Below are 20801 nucleotides of genomic sequence, written 5' to 3'. Positions count from 1 at the left end.
TGGGATACTTTCACTCACATTCCTTGGTGTTCACTGTTGCCTCCAAAAACCAGGGAAGTTTTCTAACGCAGCCTTTTTAGGTTGACATCCAAAGAGAAAAGGCAAGTTGTCAGCAATGATGGGGAGAGAAGACAGCCTTATTCTGAAGCAAAAACTGGAGTTGGTTTAGAGACTTTTGCAACAAAAAGCAAAGGAAACCACTGGATGGGACTGAAGGAGAGGTAATTGGGTGTCACTCTAGGTTTAGGGCTTCCTGGTGAAAAAGAACATGGAGGTTGGCATGTCATTCAGTCCACTGATAGCCTATTGATTCTGTCTTTCCAGAGGACAAATTCAGGGTTGGCAACATGGCTCTTCCAAGCTGGTGGTGGGCAAACTTTCAGTGTCCAGGCTGCACTTCATATTTGGGGGATAACAAAAGGTGGCGGTGGGTTGAGCCAAGACATTCAGATCCCTGGAGCCACCTCTGAGCCCAGGCTGATGTTCATGGTTTCCTGATCTGCTTGGGAAAATATGCGGAGTTGATGGATTTATCTGAATGTACTTCCTGTTATTTCTTTGTATATTTTCATTGATTTTATATGTTGGTCTGGTCTTGCATTTTGAGATGGTCAATTGACAAATTCATTAGCATGAAAGAATGAATGGTTTGCTGGTGTTTGGAGCTGGGAATCACTCCTCAAATAGGTTTAACGTAATTTACACAAGAAAGGACCTCCAACCCAACTACTACTGATAATCCTGGCTTAGCCCAAAACAGTCTCATGTTAGTCAATAGCCAGTACCTAGCCATGTTAGTTAAATCTTGCATTTGCACAACTTGTTAAAGCTGGCTACATTTAACTTAGTTTCATTTTTGGGGTGGCTCAAAAGGCTCCTGGCCCCCGCCCATTGTGTTAGCTTATGATTCAATTTATTATGCAAACCCAGAAATTAGCTAATGGGGTGTTGTGAGAATGCAGTCTTTAAGGTGCGGCTGATGTTTAATATATATTTTTTTCTATTTTATTCTGCCGTTTGAATGCTCTTGTCTTAGCTCCACTGAGATTTTAATTAGTGACAATAATTAGGGATTTAAAAGGCACTGGGTACCCTTGGGGGCAGCTTGCTTGGTTATGTTATTCCTTGAACCACATTTTCCAGGTTCACACCACACGCAGGCTAACGTGGCTTGTGGTGTGTGAATGCATGCAGGGTGTCCTGAATAATTAAGGTGAGAATCTTCGACTTGTCCCGGCTTGCTACTTTAATGCACTATTAAACACATCTGCATTTGCAAGGGTTTTTTTGACTCCCGTCTGCCCCACTTTATTGTTCTGCTTTCATTTTCTGCAATCCCAGGGCTGGAGTGCTCCAACTGGATGGATTCGTACGTGCACCCTTCTACACTTGCTACCTTCGTTATTACAGCAATTTATGACGATTGGCTTCCTATTGCCGAGCCCGCTGTTTTCCAAGACTTGACTGGCAGCCCGGAAGCCCGCCCGCCCTCCGCTGCGCCTCCGGTCGCCCAATCGCCGCTGTCGGCCCCGCCCTCCCGCCGTTCCTATTGGCCGCTTCTCCCCGCCCCCGTCGCTGCTCCTATTGGCGGCCGCGCGCGCGAGGGGCCGCCGTACCTCCGCGGGTCCAATGGGCAAGAAGCGCGCGAGCCCGCTCCTCGACAGCCGATTGGCCGAGAGGCGGGGCGGCGAGGCAGCCTCTTTGCGGCGGGGTGAGGAGACGTTTAAAGATGGCGGCGGCCGGGCGAAAGCGGCTTCGCTGAGCGGGGGAAAAAAAGCCGCGGCTGCGGAGGAGAGAAGGCGGCCGCCTCCCCTCCCTCTTGCTTGGGCCGCTTGGGGCCAGGCGGACGCGGAAGGGAGCGAGAGGAGCAGCAGAGACGCGGCGGGCATGGCCCAGGTGAGTGTTGGGGCCCGGCGCGGCCTGGCCGACTCCGCCTGGAGGGGAGCCACCCGCGGGAGCCTCCTCGACTAGGCCCCGCGCCGCTGGTGGGCCGAGAAGCGGAAACTCCCCCTTGATTGATGGCCGGGGGAGGGGTTGAATGGGGCACGTGGCCTGGCCCAAACCTTTCTATAGCCCCCCCATTTGGGGGAAGAACTTGGGGTGTATTTGTTCTAATTGTGCTTAGATTCTCTGAGACCTCAAGTTGGTTTATGTGGGGGGGATAAAGCTCTCCTCTCCTCTCTACTTTTTATAACCACAGCCCTGTAAGGTAGGTCGTTTGGGCTTGGCCCAAAGTCACTCAACGATGTGCAGGGGGCTTTCGGGGGTCCCCATCCCGGATCTCACCTCCTTGTCAAAATGGAGCTGGGGGGTGTTCCTACCTCCTTGGTGTGGGGGAACCTTGCATGGGTGGTACTGCGGCAACATGGAAGGCCGCTGGAGATAGATCATTGTTTGCGTGCCTCCCCACCGTTCTGCTTGTGTCTTTCCCGTGGATTCCTTGTAATTACGGTTAAATCATGGTGCATGCCATTAATTTAATGGAGTCATGGCGAGGTTCTCATAGGAGATGAGAGGGCTTGGCTTCTCCTCATCACCCCAGCCCGACAACCGAGTTTGGTGTCTGGGTACTAGAGACAGGGCTGTCGGATGAAAATCAGGGAGTGGCCCCATTTTCTCCTTCGGGGCTGTAAGAATTCTAATTTCCGTGCCCCTCTAAGGAGGTGCAGTATGAAATGAAAAAGTACGACATCAAGAAATTAGGGGATGAACACCCTGCAATCCAGGTTAAAATACAGAGCCTCATCTTGGGGTATCATATCTGTCTTTATTCTACCTGAAGGCTGGCCATATTGACCATTAACAAACAAAAAGTCCCAACCAGCGTACATCCATCTGATTTTTCAGAACAGCAGTGGGTAAAACTTTAAGAAAGGGCCACACTTCATGTACGATATGAATGTTTTCATGTGGCATTAATGTGATAGTAAAATATGACTTTCAGAAATAAGGCATGGCTACTGCTGTGTAGTACAACAATACATTTCTGGTAGCTTTGGAGCGATGACTGTGTAATTACATGTAGGGAAAGCATAAGGTTTTTCAGTTGTGTAAAATCCTTTGCCTCTGAAAGCAAGCACTCCTTTTTGTTTCTGTAGTTCAGTGGTGCTGTTTCGGGAGCATGCCAGGTGGCCTATTTCAGTTCTAACAGTTTTATTAAAGCAGACATATTGTTTAGACAAGTGAGTCTCGTGACGGCAAAGTTTACAAATGTATTGTGGCAAACCTTAACTTTTCTGGTCCAGCTTGGCCTGGTGCGTCTGATTTTCAAAGCAATCCGCTGGGCGTCACTATACATTTGAACAAGTCGTGTTGCTTTACAACAGTGTAACACCATACACTAAAAACATGATTGAACATAATCTATAATAAATCTACTTGTTTATTCACTTTATCTAGCTGTTCCACTCCTTTGAATTCTCAAAGGAGGCTTATCATATAAATTGAAGAAAGTATTTCTCCAAAAAACTGCTCTCCTTGTCTGCCACTTACATCTACCACTCCAGATCCTGTATTAATAGGAACACTCCCACACTATGCACCATAAATAAAATTAAAGTATTCTGTTTTGAAGGAAGGACATTGATTTTTTAGCGTGCATAATACCAGTAAGAAGCCCTGTTTTGTGATTAGAAAGATGAAGAAGACTTTCTTGTGTGTGTTTTTAGTGGTTTTTTTGAATGTAGAGAAGCAAGACTATATTTTTTTAAGCTCACCAACTCTGAATCTTCTTATGTTTACTTGATATATAAATTGTGGTGAATTAAGTCAGATATAATCCAACATAAAATTGGGATTTTTTTAATATCTGCACTATAGAATATGATTTTTTTTTTACTGGAAATCATTTCTACATTGGTGTATATATGTACCATGCTAATGCTGTTTAACTGAAGGAATAATATGCAACAGCACACACTTTGGATTTTATAGCACTATTCTGAATATTCACAGTTTGGAACATAATGAACTTTACAGCAGTTTTCAATGGTTTTTATTGCAGATGAGAGAGTTTTCTGTCTATTTTTTTAGTCTAAGTTTACATGAGTCATACATTTTTATGTCAGTTTATTTAAATTATATTACTTTTAAATTTAAAAATATACTAGCATAAGATATGTGACCAACCCCACCTCAACTAAAATCCATTTACTTTTTGCTTTTGTCTTCAGAATGTCTGGTCAGAAAAGGAGTATTTTAAATTAGAGCTGAGTCTGGTTTTAGTAGCTGCTCTTCCATGAACTTTCCAGAGTCTGGATGCTACATTAGAGAAGGCACTTGGTTTGTAGTTGTATGATGGACTTCTTCAGTGCAAGTAAAGAGAGAGCCTATCTCTGTGATCCACTCTATGAATGTTCGTGCCCAAGTAGAATAGTAGTTAGCATTCACAATATAATCACTATATTTATCCAGTTTCTTTGTTGCAAGCAGAGTACTTCACTAGTCCTAGTCCAGTAAGAAAACTTAAGTTTGTCATGGAAGTATTGGAGTGTAGCACATCCCAGTTCTACTGGAGTTGAAGTCTGTCATGCTATCATAGTTATGTCTGCTTGGAGTCCCTTGGAAAAAGTACTCTGTAATCTAGGGTAGCTGTTTGCAGAATGGTTTCCAGTTTAATTTGCTTGAGGGCCAGTTTTGGGATAGCTGGTATACCACCTGCTGTTTGAATCTCTGATTTTAGGACCTTGTTAATGGAAGGAGAGGGACGTAGTTCAGAGTTGGGCGTAGACTTTGCTTATAGAAAACCCTGGGTATAATGATTGGCATTTTATCCTGAGAGCTGCTGTCAGACCATGTAGGTTATAGGCCAAGGCTGGTATAAGACAGCTTTGTATGTTCACATTTCATTGTTCTTTTAGGCCAGTTCTGTGTTTCAGATTATTTTCTTTAGGCAAAGCCAATAATATTTGAGAAGCAGTTGCAAGCCAGTAGGCCTGCTTAAAAATATAGTAGGCAGATGACAGTTATGGAAGCTGTACTTATATATGAAATGAAAGCACCTCTCCAAACTCATACTCTATATGTCCCCATAATTTTACCAAAGATGGGTCAGCTATAATCCATTGCTAACTTAGAACTAAGAACTTAAAGAAAAATGAAAATTTCTTTTTTGTGTAGATCTGCTGCTTTTTAATTACATGTCGATAGAAGAAATACTACTCTGAAGATTGGGTAATTGAAATGTACTTCATAATCAGAGCAACTGACAGTTGACTGCTTTTCTTTGCAGGTTGAAAGAAGTAAAGGAGACCTACGGCAGCCAGTGAAGAGGCTCTTAACTTGGACATCAGCTATTTAAGCTGAATGCATTGTGATTTCCAGTAATTGAGACAGTGATTCTGAAAGCTGTCCACATTAATGAAAAGAACAATGTAGTCAGCTTAACTGAATCATCAGTGTTGCCTATTGAATAAAGCATGACAGATCCTATCTTGGTGGACTTCTGCATGTGAGGAACGTAGATTTCTATACCCTTTTGTTTAAAACTTTGTGGGTTTTTTTATTTTTTTTCCTTTTGGTAAGTTTTAGCTATGGAGAATTACGAAAATACACCTCCCCTTCCAAAAGAGCCAGCAACCGAAGTGAATATGGAGAACCCTTCTTGTCCCCCACCACTGCCGCCCAATGAACAGCCTCCACCACCTCCCCTGCAAACGTCCAGTGACGCAGAGGTAATGGACGTTGGCTCTGGTGGTGATGGACAGTCAGATACCCCTGCTGGGGACACCCACGCTGTCAACAGAATACAGCTGCTCACAAAGGGATCTTCATGCTACCAAAGTCGTCTTATCATAGATCCTAACAGTGACCAAAGCCCAAGAACTGCTCGACATGCACCTTCAGTTAGGAAATTCACTCCCGATCTTAAGTTGCTTAAAGATGTAAAGATTAGTGTTAATTTTACAGAGAGCTGCAAGAGTAAAGACAGAAAAGTTCTGTACACTGGAGCTGAGCAAGATTATGAGGCAGATTCAGATTTAGGTATTCACGGTGTCAATGGGGATATGCATGCTTGTCCTCTTGGTGGGAGTAGTGGCAGCCAAGCAGCTCATGTAGCTGGTGAAAACAATGACAAAAAGGATGATGACAATGATGTAGATCAGGAAAAGCGAGTGGAATATGCAGTTTTGGATGATTTAGAAGATTTTACTGACAATTTGATGGAAATAGATGAAGAAGGAGGGTTTACATCTAAAGCGATCGTTCAGCAGGACAAAGTGGATGAAGAAACCTTGAACTATTCTTATGAGGTAACTACATTTTGTTTCCAGAATTTGGGTTTTGGGAGGAAGGTATGAATATATAGCATTTCTGTAGCATTTATGTTAACTGGGGGAAAAAAAACTGGAAAGAAATCTCGCTGGAACAAATTTTGGGCTTGGGGGCTGCTTAATCATATCAGTCCTCGTTTAGCAACTGCCTTGTTTAGCAACTGTTCGCAGTTACAACAATGAGGAAAAAGTAACTTTGCAACCAATCCTTGCATTTACAACCTTCACAGGTCTGTAAAGCAAAGGAAAGCTGAAGTAAGATTGTAAGCACAGTTGTGGTTTCACTTAGTGGCCATTTTGCTTAATGACTGAGTTGCCATTCCCAATTGTGGTTGCTAAATGAGGACTGCCTCTACTGCTGAGTTATGTTACATCAAAATACTTGCTGTGGCTTCTGAATATTACTGAATCTTCCTGAATATTACAGAGCTGCTAAGTTACTTACCACTGCTTGAAACCTGCCACCTTGATATAAGCTGAGTTACAAAAACCTCAGGCAATTTGTAGATTTCTGTAGCAATACCTGCCTTGTCAGGGAATGAGGAAAATAGCTATAGGGTGTGGTATCTGATAGCATGTTTTTCAGGATGAATTTGATAATGATGTGGATGCTCTGCTGGAAGAGGGCCTTTGTGTTCCCAAAAAAAGGAGGATGGATGAGAAATATGGAGGGGAGAGTGACCATCAGTCTGATGGAGAAACGACTGTGCAGCCAATGATGACCAAAATAAAAACTGTTCTTAAAAGTAAGCTCTTGCAACCAATAATATACCTAGTTGCCATTAACCATCTCAGTTTCCATAAGATGCTGGCTCTATTCCTGTTCTCCTCCCCATGTCATATCTGCCCAGAACGGCTGCATTTTGGCCTGTTCCCAGAAAAACATAGCCCAGTTTTGTTCTGAGTATGAGCAAAGCCATCTGATTCATGCAGCTTTCATTTTACATACAGAACAGTTGGCCCATGGAGGATTTTGCACACCCTTGCTGTCTTAGCCTTTTTCCTTAGAAAAAAGGAAGTGTTGATACATTTCAGCTTGAATGACAAGGGGGGGGGGGTTCTTCAGAAACCATTTGAAGAATGTCAAGCTTCTTGATAATTTGACTGTTAACTAGGGAGGCAGGAGGTACTGCAGTTTCAAAATAACAGTTGAAGAGTTTGTGCACTAAGCCATGTCTCGGTGTGTTTCTCTTTCAAAGGTCGTGGTCGCCCTCCTACAGAGCCTTTGCCTGATGGATGGATCATGACATTCCACAACTCGGGCATCCCTGTGTACCTGCACAGAGAATCTCGGGTGGTCACCTGGTCCAGACCTTATTTCTTGGGAACAGGAAGCATCAGGGTATGAGCTGGATTTCATTCTTTTACAAATGTTGGTAGAAATTAAACATTCTGCAATTATTAGAGCAGTTGCTGACCGTCACTGAATTTGATTCTATAAAATCTGATTTCATTTTATTTAAGAGATGACGTATTATGACTGTTGTGCATTGGTGAACCAAGCTAATCATGAAGCTGTCAGCATCATTCAGAATAATAAGGAAAAATATTGCCTTCCTGCCTTTTGAGTAAAAAAAAAAAAATCTATTTTGGATTGTTCTTGTATTCCAAAATAATATCTAAGTTCTATTGGTTGTTTGACACTAAATGCTTAACTCATTAGTAAGTTAGATTATCAATATTTTCTTGCTTATTGATTGAGCATCTTTCCTGGGAAGAAAACTTAAGCATAATCCATCACTGATTTATAGAGTTCTCTACCGCAAGATGCAGTGAGGACTGCTAGCTGAAATAAAATCAAAGAGTGTAAAATGCTGTTTAAAACTAGTTCTCGGATAGGTTGCTGCTATTCTAGGCTTCTTGGAGGCATCTGGCTACAATGGCAAGTAAGATGATGAAGCAGATGGAGGCATCGCTCTCTACTTCTTTTATGGATGAACATTATTTACAGATGAAAGCAGGGGAGTTTTGAGCACCATATGTACAGTAATATATGGTGGATGGCACATATTGTGCTTCAACATATTACTGAAAATATATTGAGAGGACATGAAGCAATTATGATTGCTTTATATTTTGGTACTTTCAAGGTGCACTTTTTAAATTCACTGCTTTCTCACAAAATTTTCCTTCTGATAGTACAGAAAATACATACCTAACAATGGTGTAAGTTACTAGAGAGCCAGGTGTTTTTATAATGAACGTATAGAAACCACTTGTAGAAAACATGTTGCATTTTACTTCCCAGTTTATTTAGAACAGAAAAACAGTTCTCAGAAGTCTGAAACATTGCTAGTAAAGGGTAGAGCAGTATATCTGATCATAATTAATGGAGTTTTGTTGGTTTTGTAGCCTTGGCTCTCATCTTTTAACTTGCAAACTGTGTTGCAGAAACATGACCCTCCTTTGAGTAGCATTCCTTGTTTGCATTATAAAAAAATGAAGGAAAATGAGGAAAGGGAACAAAACAATGACATAACCCCAAATGGGGAAGTTTCACCTGTAAAGCTCACGGAGAAATCCCTGGAACTGGATTGTCAAACGGAGGAGCCGGACTCCACTGCAGCTGATTCTGGAATTTCAGATGAGAGAGATCCATCTGGGGGAGATGCAGCCCAGGGAGCCTTGGGACAGGTGAAGGCCAAAGTTGAAGTGTGCAAAGATGAGTCAGTAGGTGAGTCCTGTAAATTGGAATTTTAAGGCACAGAGGACCTGTAATTTACCTTTTCCAGGTGCCTTTTTGGAGCCTGGGTCAGATACAGTGGTACCTCGGGATACGAACGCCTCTACTAACGAACATTTCGGGTTACGACCAGCTTCGGCAGGAAAAATTACCTCGGGTTATGACCAACTCGGGTTACGTCCAGAGTCATGGAACGGATTAAGTTCGTATCCCGAGGTACCACTGTACTGACAATTCAAGTTGCACATCGTCGGCGTCTCTCCTTCATTCATCCAGAGATGCTGCTTCTGCCACCGCTGCTAACTTGCTTGCGTACTTTGTGTCATTTTAATGTACATTACTTAGCAGAACTTGCTTTTGTTCGACTGTGCTTGTTTCAGCTCTGATGGAAAGGGAACGTTAACAGGGGAGCAGAAATCTTTTTCAGATATTTCCTCTACATATATTGCAGAATCATAGAAATAGAGCTCTTTTAAAATATGCTACAATGTTCAATTCTGTGGTTTCTGTCAACCAAACTATAGCGGGCAGAATCCTTTGAGTCTCATGTCTTTGACCAGGCTACTTCTATATTTGGGTTCGCACTGTTGCCGTCTTGGTTGGAAGGAGCACGGAATGATTACAGTTGCTTTGTTTTCTTAGATATTGAGGATTTCCGACACTACCTGGAAAAACGTTTTGATTTCGAGCAAGTAACTGTGAAGAAGTTCCGAACGTGGGCTGAGAGACGGCAGTTCAACCGCGAGATGAAGAGGAAGCAGGCAGAATCTGAGCGGCCTATTTTGCCAGCCAATCAGAAGCTTATTACATTGTCTGTCCAAGATGCACCCACAAAGAAAGGTAGGCTTGTTGTAAGAATGTAATTTATGGACTTTTTGCATAAAAATGAAGAGAAATTGTGTTTTATGGGTTTGATAATTAGACAGGAAAGATTATGGAAAGAAGAATGTCATGCTGTAACTTTAGAGAGGTTAAAATATAATTGTACTTACAAGTGCTGTGAGGAATATTGGAAGCCACTGCTTTATATTCCTTTCCTTTCCCTTTTTCTTTTCTTTTCCTTTCTCTTTAATTTTTTTTACCTTTCTTGCACTTTTTGCTTTCTCTTTGCTTTCTTTCTTTTTCTCTTCTCTTTATATTAGTTTGTATTTTTATCTTTTTTAAAGTTTTAATATTTCTTATACAGGTAAAAAAAGAATTTAATTAATTTAAGGCCGTGAGAATTAACCAAAGTTCTATGCAGAACTGTTTTTATTTCTTTGTTTTTTTCCCTCCTCTCCAATGCAGAATTTTGAGTTTCAGTACTGAGTGTTCTTAATCCTGGAAAATGCAAATTTTATTGTTGACTCATTGTTAGGATAATATATTTAGATCAGTGTTTCTCAACCTTGACAACCCTAAGAAGTGTGGACTTGAACTCTCAGGATTCCCCAGCAAGCCTGGCTGGCTGGGGAATCCTGGGAGTTGAAGTCCACGCTTCTTAAAGTTGCCAAGGTTGAGAAACACTGGTTTAGATACTGGGATTGGTATCGCTCAAGGAGTTCCATTTATCCTGCGGGACTTCTTAATGAAAGCAAGAGACTGCTCTACTATATTGTAGACTGCTTTTGGCAGGCTCTTGCCAAATCTGTTTTTTTTTTTTTTTTAGAAGAGATTGCTCTGTGGTGTTTTTGCTGTTTAAGTCATAAAATCTAGGAAGTCCCTATCAGCAAACAGAATGTGTTGGTGGACCTTGTTTGGTTTAGTGTAATAGCTCTAGTTTGTACTAAATAACGGTTTTTCAACAAACTGGATAAAGAGGAAGGAATAGATCCTAAAAACAGTGCCCAGGTGTTACATACAGATGGTCTTGGATACAATATCTAACCAAGCTTGAAAAGGTCCTCTGTCTTGAGCTGCTACAAGTCACTGTAGGTAATGCAGTGCTAGATGAACTATTGGCTTGACAAAAAGCACAGCTTCCTGTGTCATGTGAAAGGTATTTATTCCTGCAATCTGAAACTACAGGTGTATAAGCCTGTGTTCATGAACTGGTATATAAATCTTAGTGATAAAAGAGCAGATGACTGACTTTTGCCCAGTTCCTGGATGGACCTGTCCTCTTTTCCCTATTTTGCCTTTGATTTATCTGCAGTTTCAGTTTGAAACTCACTATAAGAGATTGTTCATTAGGCTATACGGAAGATATTGTTTAAATATTCTTCGGAGTAGAATATTCAGGAATTGGGGACCGGTGCGTCAGTCCATCCTGCAACTTTTTTTAGGGGGTAAGTGTTGGAATAGTGTCAGAAGAATGGTACCTGCACTTTGCTTTGTGTTTAGGATTCTCGTAATCTACCTTTGTTGTTACTAGTGAACATTTCAGAGATTCAAAACTGCATCTGTGCAATATCCTTGTTTTCTAGAGTTTGTTATTAATCCCAATGGGAAGTCTGAAGTTTGTATTCTTCATGAATATATGCAACGAGTCCTAAAAGTTCGACCTGTTTACAATTTCTTTGAATGTGGTAAGTCTTCCTTCTAATACTTATTTGTAAAGTAATGATTGTATAGAAATGTGTATTTGATCTGAAGATCTAAGCTTGAGCCATGTTTGTTTGTTTGTTTTCTGGACAACTGAGGGTACTATGAAAAACTTCTTGTTCTTCTAAATATATTTGCATTCAAGAATGTTAACAGGATGCACAATGTGGCTGGAATAAAGAAACCATAACATGTTATATGGGTTATAAACAAAATGTATTCATTGTAATGTGCTTACTCTTTTAACTGAACAGCTTTTGTAAATTGTCCATCTAAGACACAGAATGCAAAGGAAAATCAAGTCGGGAAAGAAAAAAAGAAACCTATGTAAATGTTCTGTCCAGCCACGCTTGGGATCATCCTTGCTAATCGGTAGAACTGGGTGCAAATAAACTCTTTACATAACATGGCCCAGAATCTCAAACACGGACCTCTCAGTCTTCTTGATGGGATGAGATGGCACTTGCTTAAAATAGCGTGGCTTTTGACTTTCTCTCCTTTCTCTTTAAAGAGAACCCAAGTGAACCTTTTGGAGCATCAGTTATTATTGATGGAGTGACTTACGGAGCAGGAACCGCCAGCAGCAAGAAACTTGCCAAGAATAAAGCTGGTAATGTAAAGCTGTCGAGGTCTGTGGATGATGATTGGAGCCAAAAAAATTAGCATTCACAGAACGGTGCTTGCCAGTTCTGATTCTACGTAGGAGTTATTCTCTAACCAGTTTGCTCCGCTAGCACACGGAGAAATTAACACACACGATATATGAAATTAACGTCCGTGACTGAAATACAGTATCGCTTTCTTTAAAAGTCTGAGTTGAATTCTGTTTCTGACTTGTTCAGCTCACCTAAAGATTGTGGCTTCAGATGAAAAGACACCAACTACTGTTCCCTGTTTAAAATCCGTGAGATTCAATTGATTCAAGTAATACTGCAGTTTGAAGCAAAATAGTGGTGCTCAGCAATTCAGTAATAAAGGGAACGACTGCTCCGTTCACCGTCATTGATGTAGAATTGTAGAATTGACGGATGTGCGTAGTGAATTTTGCACAGATATATCTGGGACTCATTTCCCAGAGGCTTTCCTGACCAAGTAAACATTCCTGCAACTTCAGAACTTAAAACCTTTTCACCGTCCTAGAAATGATGAAAATATTGTTTTATGCTTGCTTGCATTCTTGACAAAATGTACACTTACAGACACACGGTTTGCACAAGGCACTAATCATTCCAATTGTTACTTTTACAGCCCGAGCTACTCTGGAAATCCTCATCCCTGATTTTGTTAAGCAGACCTCTGAGGAAAAGCCCAAAGACAGTGAGGAGTTAGAGGTACGTTCACAGCTGAGTCCTCATGTATTAAGGTCATTGTCCCTTCTTTACACAGTACGCGTGTAAGGTTGTAGTTTTAATGATGATTCTCTCCTGGCAGGCAGGTTTTCTTTCAGGGTTTATGCAGGTATGTTTTTCAGAAATATTTAAAAATATTAACGCAATTAAACTTTGAGCTTCTTTGTATAGAATAATAACTGCCATTGTACGTGATTTTTTTGCTCTTTGGCTCCTCCTGTCAGTGGAAGGAGTTAAATAGAGTAGGGAACCCTTAGAAATAAAAATAATAACATCTCCATGTCATTTATGAAAAGAATAGTATTGGTACTTCCTTGTATTTTGCAGACCTGAAATGAATTCCCACTGCACTTGACAGTTCTGTGATCACTGAGATTTGATGATAATGTCTTTGGATGATAATGTCTCAGATTAATAAATCATGACAAACTTTATTATGGGTCACTTACCCAGATTTAACAAGCCAAGTTGTAAATTACCTTTGTATCTGTTCAAAAACACCTTTTCCTTCTCCCTTTTCAGAATGTTATGGTTATACTTGGAAATAACGAACATAGTTTTACAGATTAAAACAAAATTTTGTACCCCGTTCAAACAGTGGCTTACTCCAACTCCAATGTCTGAATATAACCCTTGTGAGCTTGTACTGTTCGTTGGTAGTTATATTCCTGGTTCCCAATCCCAGCTCCTAGCAAAAGCGAACTGAAGGCAAACAGCTCTTTTGTTCTGCTGTTTATTTCCTTCTCCCCAGACCTTTCCTTGTTAGTTTACCTTCCCATACTCCAACAGCAGAGCGAACAGAGTCCCTCCAAAGCATATAAAGACCTTTCTATGATTAAATGATCATTTACCAATTTTGTTGTAGTATTTTAACCATATCAGTATTGAGGACTCACGGGTATATGAACTGACCAGTAAAGCTGGACTCCTGTCTCCATATCAGATCCTTCATGAGTGCCTTAAAAGGTGAGGTGGTGTGTTGCTTGCATGATTTATGCTTTGAGGAAGGGCTGATCATTTTTGCACAATCACTTTTCATCTGTTTTTTTTACTCTTTAATCTGGCACTCATACGTTGGAGAGAACTTAGAAATGGTTCCTAAGTTATGATCGCTATTTCAGGAATGGGACAGAAACCTCAATGTGCTAGTTATGGTCTTAACTCTGCCCTGTGAACATTACGATTGTCTGCTGCCTGACCACCATGTTCTGAAATGTGGGGGTTTGAAAGATGTGCTGGAGCTGGTAGGGGAAGACTGGAGGATGGGTATTTCCCATATGATTTGCTCACACATATTCCATTGCCAGTTGAGATTCAGTGTGTGAAGTTGTCAGTTCTTAAGGCTCAAACCCATAATTGTAAGCAACATCTCTATTATGGTTGGTGGCTATGCAGGCCTCAGAACAGGGACAATTTGCTTAGCACGTGCAGTAAAAATCAGTAACGTAATTGTCCTTCAAAAATTATGAAAAATGTTTTAGCTGAACATTTGAGTCCAGGTTTGATGCAAACATTTATGTATAATGTTAACATTTTAACTCAACCCAGACTTTGTAAATGTTCAGAGTTCCTAACAGTATTTAATTTGTCCTTAAGAAATCATGGCATGGGTGATACATCTATAAAGTTTGAAGTGATTCCTGGCAAAAATCAGAAGAGCGAATATGTCATGACTTGTGGGAAACATACTGTACGTGGCTGGTGTAAGTATAACAGCTACTAGGAAGATCTGTGGAAAATCTGTTCATTTGTTAGATTTATATCCCGCCTTTTCTCTGTTCTTATTGGTACTGATTTTCTTGTTTAACCAGTTAGAACATTCCTATATACTAATCTCTCAGTCACAAGACACTGTCATTTTAGTTATAGTTTTCGATCAAGAACAGAAGTATTTATAACTCAGCACATCTGTATGAAAAATTGAACTGCTGTTTTGTAATATTTTGAATACATGTTTGTAATGAGGAAGAAAATTTTGGCTGAGTAACTGCTGTGGAGGATTAGTGCTTCCCATATCCTTCTGTATACTCATAATTATTAGGAACCAAAGTTGATAATTTAATTGGTAACCACTCCCTAAAAAGTTACAAATCTTACTAATAACATACAAAACGTTCTGCATCATAGGACTGAAACCACCTTCTTTAACAATATGATTCCTTGAGGCAATAGTTTTTCCTCTATCCTGTGTCCATTTACTAAACGTTTTCTATGTGAGTGTGATTTTTAAACTCCGCTTCGTGGTGATTTTGCAGGTAAAAACAAAAGAGTTGGAAAACAATTGGCTTCCCAGAAAATCCTTCAACTGCTTCACCCACATGTGAAAAACTGGGGTTCTCTATTGCGCATGTATGGCAGAGAGAGCAGTAAGATGGTTAAGCAGGTAAAGCATTTTATATGTTGAACCTTATCAGATTATTTAAGATCTGTACTATTGATAATGTTAAAAGTTGCACCCTGTTCCTTATAATTGTCAGTGGCCGTTGCATCTTTAAATAGCGAAGTAGCAAATTTTGCTTGAAACTGACACTGCCCCACTGAAATCTGTTCATGCAGTAAAGGCCGGTAAGGGGCCTGTTGCTGTAGAAGTGTTGACATGCTCAGTGAGGGAAAGGCCTATCCTAAGCTCCTAAGAACCGTGGCACTTGTTATTCACTGCTCTGACCTCCTTAGCATCCAACAGCATGGGCCACCGGAAAAAATTAGAAGTCACTTTCAACTCGGTGCAAGCATGTCTCTTTCCTAATTGACATTTTGGATACATTGCTACCTTGTCTTTCAGGGTAAAATGAATCATCAGCTTTCATGTCAGTGGTCTTCCCAACCAGTAGCAGTTCTATCTTATCGGGAATAAGTTGGTTTTGCCTCGCTTAAACTAACTGCAGACACTAGTTCAGGGTTCCTCCCCATTTCCCTGAGATGAACTGATAGAAGTGAAAGCTTGAGAACCCCGTTGGGTTGATGCATGTATGTGGTGGGAGATCAGGATCTAAAGGTGGAACGGGAAGCAGCCGTGTCCCTTCCAATGACATTGCAGTATCACTAGATGTCCTCTGAGTGTATTTCAGAAGGCTGAGAGGCTGGGTTGCAGCCTTGGCCCCTCAAGCGTTGTTCAAGCTTGAATTAACGTAAGGAGCTGAGGGCTATGAATTGATGCAGTACCTAGCAACCGCAATTGAGACCCACCTTGCAGGGCCAGCTTGGTTGAATTGGGTGGCTATACAGATGTTACAAATAAACTAAATAAGGAGATTCTGTTGAAAGATGCAGAATGATCTCCAGTTCTGTGATTAGTTGCTTAGACTGAGTTCAGAGATATTTTTTTTTTAGGTAGGATTTCAAAGGAACCTGTTAAAACTGAAGGTGCTTATGGGAACGTTTCATTTCATTTTAACGCCTTTGTGTAGGAAACTTCTGATAAAAGCGTGATAGAGCTTCAGCAGTATGCCAAAAAGAACAAGCCAAATCTGCACATTCTGAACAAGTTACAGGAAGAAATGAGAAAATTGGCACAAGAAAGGGTGAGTAGTTGCTTTGCACGCTCCCCTGCAGCATCGTCCATACAAAAGAGATTTATGGTTCTATTTAGTTCATTGTTCTTCTCATTCTTAAAACGTTAAGATATTTAGAAAATCCTCAAGGAAAGCTTTTCTTGTTAGCTGTTTTGCAGAAGATTGTTATTTTCTAGGACCACTGAGAATCTCACAGCGCTTACTGCTTTCACAAAGTGTGATAGCAAGGCTGGCCTTTGCTGTTCTATGAAACTGTAATCATAGGAAGGGGATGAAAAACTCATCCTCTTTCTCTCTTTAAGATGCACTTACTTTAAAACACCAGTTTTCTTCTTCCCTTACAAATCCAAGCCAAGCTCTCCAACCTGAATGTTAACTAAAAGATTTCTGATGCTAGTGGAAGCAATCAGACTCGCTTTCATTACCACCCAGTTTGTTCATGTTCCATAGAAACATTTCCTTTAGGACACCTTTGTTTTTGAGAAAAAGATGCTCCTGTTTCTGTTTTAACATTTTTCTAGCAACTGGGATATCATGGAACAAGTGTAAACACTAGTGTTCTGCTCAGGGGACGTTTTGAAACATTGGCATCCAGTGAGGATGAAGGATGCATATAATTATGGTTGGTTTCTTGTATTTCTAGGAGGAAACTCGAAAGAAACCCAAGATGACAATTGTAGAGTCTGCTCAACCTGGCAGTGAGCCTCTCTGTACTGTTGATGTGTAATGAGAAAGACTAGGAATTGGAGCAATAAAACAAGTGGAGAAAGTTAGGGTTTTTTGTTTGTTTGTTTTTTTGGTCAACAATTTAAGGAGGAATTAGTTTGCTTCAGAAAACAACCTAACAGTCAAAGCTGCTTCAAATGTGCATTGTATCTTTGCATCAGGGTGATAATACAAATTTTGTGTGTATTTCCCAAGACGTTGTTATTCAAGAGGGCAAAAATCTGCACAGGCCTACGTTTAAAAGAACAAGCAGCAGGCTTGTTCACCTAGGCGAAGTTGAGGCGCAAACTCACTCCCCATCCTTTTTCAAGAGAGATTTGGGTTGTCTTCAATGGATATGATGAAAGATTAAATTCAGAATGTTCATTTAAGGAATCGAACGAATGTCTAACACAGGAGCATAGCTATTCCTGCTTTTATGAACCTACAGGCACTTGTTTTCTGAAAAAGTTTCTTATATCTCCGCACAGAATAATATGCACTGATAACACACTTTTAACAGCTACATTGGAGGAAAGAAACAAAAGTGTGCGTTACTTTATGCCCTAAGGTTAGGCCAGTAGAGTTGCTTGTTAATGAATTTTGGCAGACTTAGAATTTTTAGCGTGGTACACTGATTATCAGACAAGAACTGATAGTATACAGCTCTGAGATTTCCATTTTCTTAATCATTGCATTTCATTTAAAAATAAGAACATAGGAAGCTGTGATTGTAAGGTATACTTCAGTTTCTCTTAGACATAAACAGTGAACTTTGGCAATTCTGCATAAAGGTGGGCCAAGCATCACTGCTCTGCAGCTTTTCTGCATGCTAGTAGGGCTTATAACCACGTTTTCCCATGGTTTATCAGAGTAACCGTGAATGCTGCAGCAGCGCTTGGTAAGTTGCCTTTTTTGTCATTTCAGTTTAATTGCAACACTTAGCATTTCCTCACGGCTTGACTTGGAAGCCAGGAAAATCACTGGACCCATTTCAAGTTTGTTTTTGTTTTGTTTTTTTAAAGTGACTGCCTTTGTTTTTACTGCCTGTTTAGTGCTTGCAAATTTGGCTCTGGAAACGATTTGAACATAAATTGAGATTCATCAGAGAGGACTCCAAAAAGACCTAAGTAAATTTTGTTGTTGAAATGAAGAATATGAATATGTAAACGTTGTCTACAACCCCTCTTGGTCCATGGCTATGAAATATTTTGAGTAGCAAAAACTACTGTGAAAGAAATCCATACGATTTGGGGTGTGTGTGTTTTTTCCAGTAAGGCTTCAACCCTCCCAAAAAACTAAAAGGATGGATTGGGGATCAGGTCCCCCCCCCCGAACTGTTTTGCATAAGCAATGGACATCTGGTTTCGTGACTCCTTGATGTCCCTTGTTGCTGCAAATAAAGCAAGCGGTGCTAGCCACATTTTAATGCTCATTTACAACATGGCTGCATTTAGGCTGCATCTAAGGGGTTGGTAATCTGAAATCCAGGAAAGTGCCAGGATCTTCAAACAGTTTTTTGCTTGCCATGGTGTATATTGCTTGCTCAGTTTCTTGTCACTAGTAATGACTGTTCAGCATGTCCATGGCTGGTTGCACGCAGTAATATTTAAAACCTCTGAATAAAATGTTGTATAATAGCATTTATCTTTGCAGGAGGCAGATCCCTTCAGAGCTCCAGTTGGAAGCTCTGCCAACAGGAAACTTGGTAGGAATAAAGTCCAATTGCAATAAGTGCTAGAGCACTTGCTTTCACCCTCAGTAATTTGCAAATAATATTTCTGGGGCCCTGCGGACGAGTTTTGGCCCTTTGGAATTTTGTTCCATAGATATTCCCTCAGGTCACGATTTGCCACAGAATTAAGCATGGCGTTAAATGTATTGCTTCTGTTCTTTAAATAGCCCAGCTTCTAATCTTCACCCTAGTATTTAAAAGCACTACAAATCCAAGGGGAAGTCAGATATTCCTTTTTATATACATTTCTTACCAGGGTGGGGACAGCACTTTCCCTCGGGGGGGTAATCTCTTTCCCAAACTCAGAATGTTTTGCAGGTTCTCTGCCGAGTATCACAGATGCCTCCTTCCAGAAGGGTTTTGCCAGGTTGAGTCTCTCTGGCTTTAGCCTTACCTGTCGGTATCCGAATTGATAAGAGGTGACAGCCGCCCTTAAAACCATCCAGAGGTGTCATTGTAAACCAAAGGCTAATACAAGAAATTATGCATTATTTAAAAAAATAAAAGTGCTGCAGCCTGTTCAGCAAGACGTTCCCACAAAGCGCAATAACAGCTGGAACAAACCATGTAATTACTGTGGTCACTGTGAAGTATTTCTCGTCATTTCCGATGTTTACTATAGTTTGAAGCGTAAATGGTCTTGTGTTTGCCCTGAAGCACAAGCTGCTGTGATAGATCCTTGCATTCATTCCAGCTTCTGCATGGATACTTGTGCAGTGTGATTCAAGACATTGAGAACTTTTTTTCACAGCCCTTATAACTCGTGGTTTTTCTAATTACTTCCTTCTTGGGATTTTAGTTTTAGCAAGGCCTAAAATTATAGTTGTTCTCTTCTTCTCCCCCCCCCCCCCCACCTTTTACCCTCATTAAATCAGTATATTGCTCTGGATGGGCCTTTCATTGCACCATCCTTCAAGAATTTCTTGCATTTTATTCTTTCCTTGAGAAATGTGAGAAAACTGTTTAAATGGTAGTAATTGGTCAAATAATTTAATAGTGGATACAGAAAAGAGGTCAGAAGCCATCCATTTATAACTCAGCTAAAATTTTAACAGTCCAGTTACTTGGATTCTTGACCGCTGGAAACAGATCTCTACACACTTGTTCTAACAGTTCTCACACTTGCAGAAGTATTTCATTCTAGCTTTTTCCATCTTATACTAATCTGTATTCTGGGTTATGGTGAAAACTGAAATAATTCCCTGTAATGTCAGTGGGGCGTTCCAAATGTTAAGCTGCTCCGTCAGTCCTTTGGAACAACTTGCAGTGATTAATTACAGTATTGTATTTTGAAAATGAATGTGACCAACTCAATGTTACTGGGTGCTGTATGAATTGTAAGTGGTCAGTTGGTTCCCTTATAAAGTCTCATTCATTGAGCCTCTGTGTTACGTCTTTTGAGTTACTTGTGTGTTTTCTCCAAATATTAGTTTCAGCAATAAAGTTTGATATTATGTAAGAGTTTATGATTATCTGATACTGCCCGTCGTAAGTCTTTAGGCTTTTTTTTAAGTTGTATCTCCAGGAGAAGCTATTGCAATCCAATTTTCTATCTAGAACGGTCGTGTGACTGGCAGAGCAAATTTTCTCCGATCTGTGCATTTTGTATGTGAGTGAAGAGTTAAATAAAAGTGCATTTAGATGTTTTATGAAATACTCCTGCGTGTGGGGGGCGGGGGAAGTCCTCTTAAGGTATTTCCTGTTTAACTATTTTGGAGGTGCTGTCTTTTTGAGATTTTTTTGAACCACATTAAAGAGAGGGGATTCGGTATTTAACATAGCAGACATCAGTCATTTTAAACAGCTCATAAAGACAGGTAGCTGCTGCTGCTGCTTCCTTTTTCCAGGAATAGCTCCCACTTCTTCCATAGGAAGAAGGTACAGGATAACATTTTCTAACCATTGTAGACTCCAGAGAATACTTACTAAAGATTACGGGGGCTATGACTGGTTTAAATGTAACAGCCAGCTCTTTGAAATTTAGCCTGGAACCTGCCAGGTAACCAGTGTCTAGGTCTTAAG

At 40.5% G+C, this 20801-nt stretch overlaps 1 protein-coding gene across 1 annotated transcript; it reads left to right on the top strand.

Annotated features, from left to right (window-relative positions):
- The first annotated feature begins 1705 nt into the window (after positions 1–1705).
- Positions 1706–20433, top strand: DGCR8 (DGCR8 microprocessor complex subunit). The gene is made up of 14 exons (XM_088135338.1): positions 1706–1896; positions 5231–6251; positions 6859–7018; positions 7472–7614; positions 8664–8946; positions 9598–9795; positions 11361–11462; positions 11990–12088; positions 12727–12809; positions 13693–13793; positions 14424–14530; positions 15083–15210; positions 16235–16348; positions 16983–20433. Exons 2-14 carry the CDS (start codon positions 5532–5534, stop codon positions 17064–17066), a joined length of 2322 nt encoding a protein of 773 aa, XP_087991464.1. The 5' UTR covers positions 1706–1896; positions 5231–5531; the 3' UTR covers positions 17067–20433.
- The last annotated feature ends 368 nt before the right edge of the window (positions 20434–20801 follow it).

Source organism: Python bivittatus, unplaced genomic scaffold (assembly GCF_059951505.1).
Source record: "Python bivittatus isolate LINGU-HERP-01145 unplaced genomic scaffold, Pbiv_v1 ctg000100_np1212, whole genome shotgun sequence".
Lineage (NCBI taxonomy): Eukaryota > Metazoa > Chordata > Lepidosauria > Squamata > Pythonidae > Python > Python bivittatus.
Note: the sequence above shows the minus strand (reverse complement) of the source record. Positions and strands in the feature narration are given on the sequence as shown.

What these genes read in the sequence shown, in the direction of transcription:
- DGCR8 (XM_088135338.1), top strand. Translation starts at nt 5,532, where the DNA reads ATGGAGAATTACGAAAATACACCTCCCCTTCCAAAAGAGCCAGCAACC. An exon ending in AATAAAAACTGTTCTTAAAA is followed by an intron (nt 7,019 to 7,471) that starts GTAAGCTCTTGC and finishes TCTCTTTCAAAG; the next exon opens with GTCGTGGTCGCCCTCCTACA. An exon ending in ACATACTGTACGTGGCTGGT is followed by an intron (nt 14,531 to 15,082) that starts GTAAGTATAACA and finishes GTGATTTTGCAG; the next exon opens with GTAAAAACAAAAGAGTTGGA.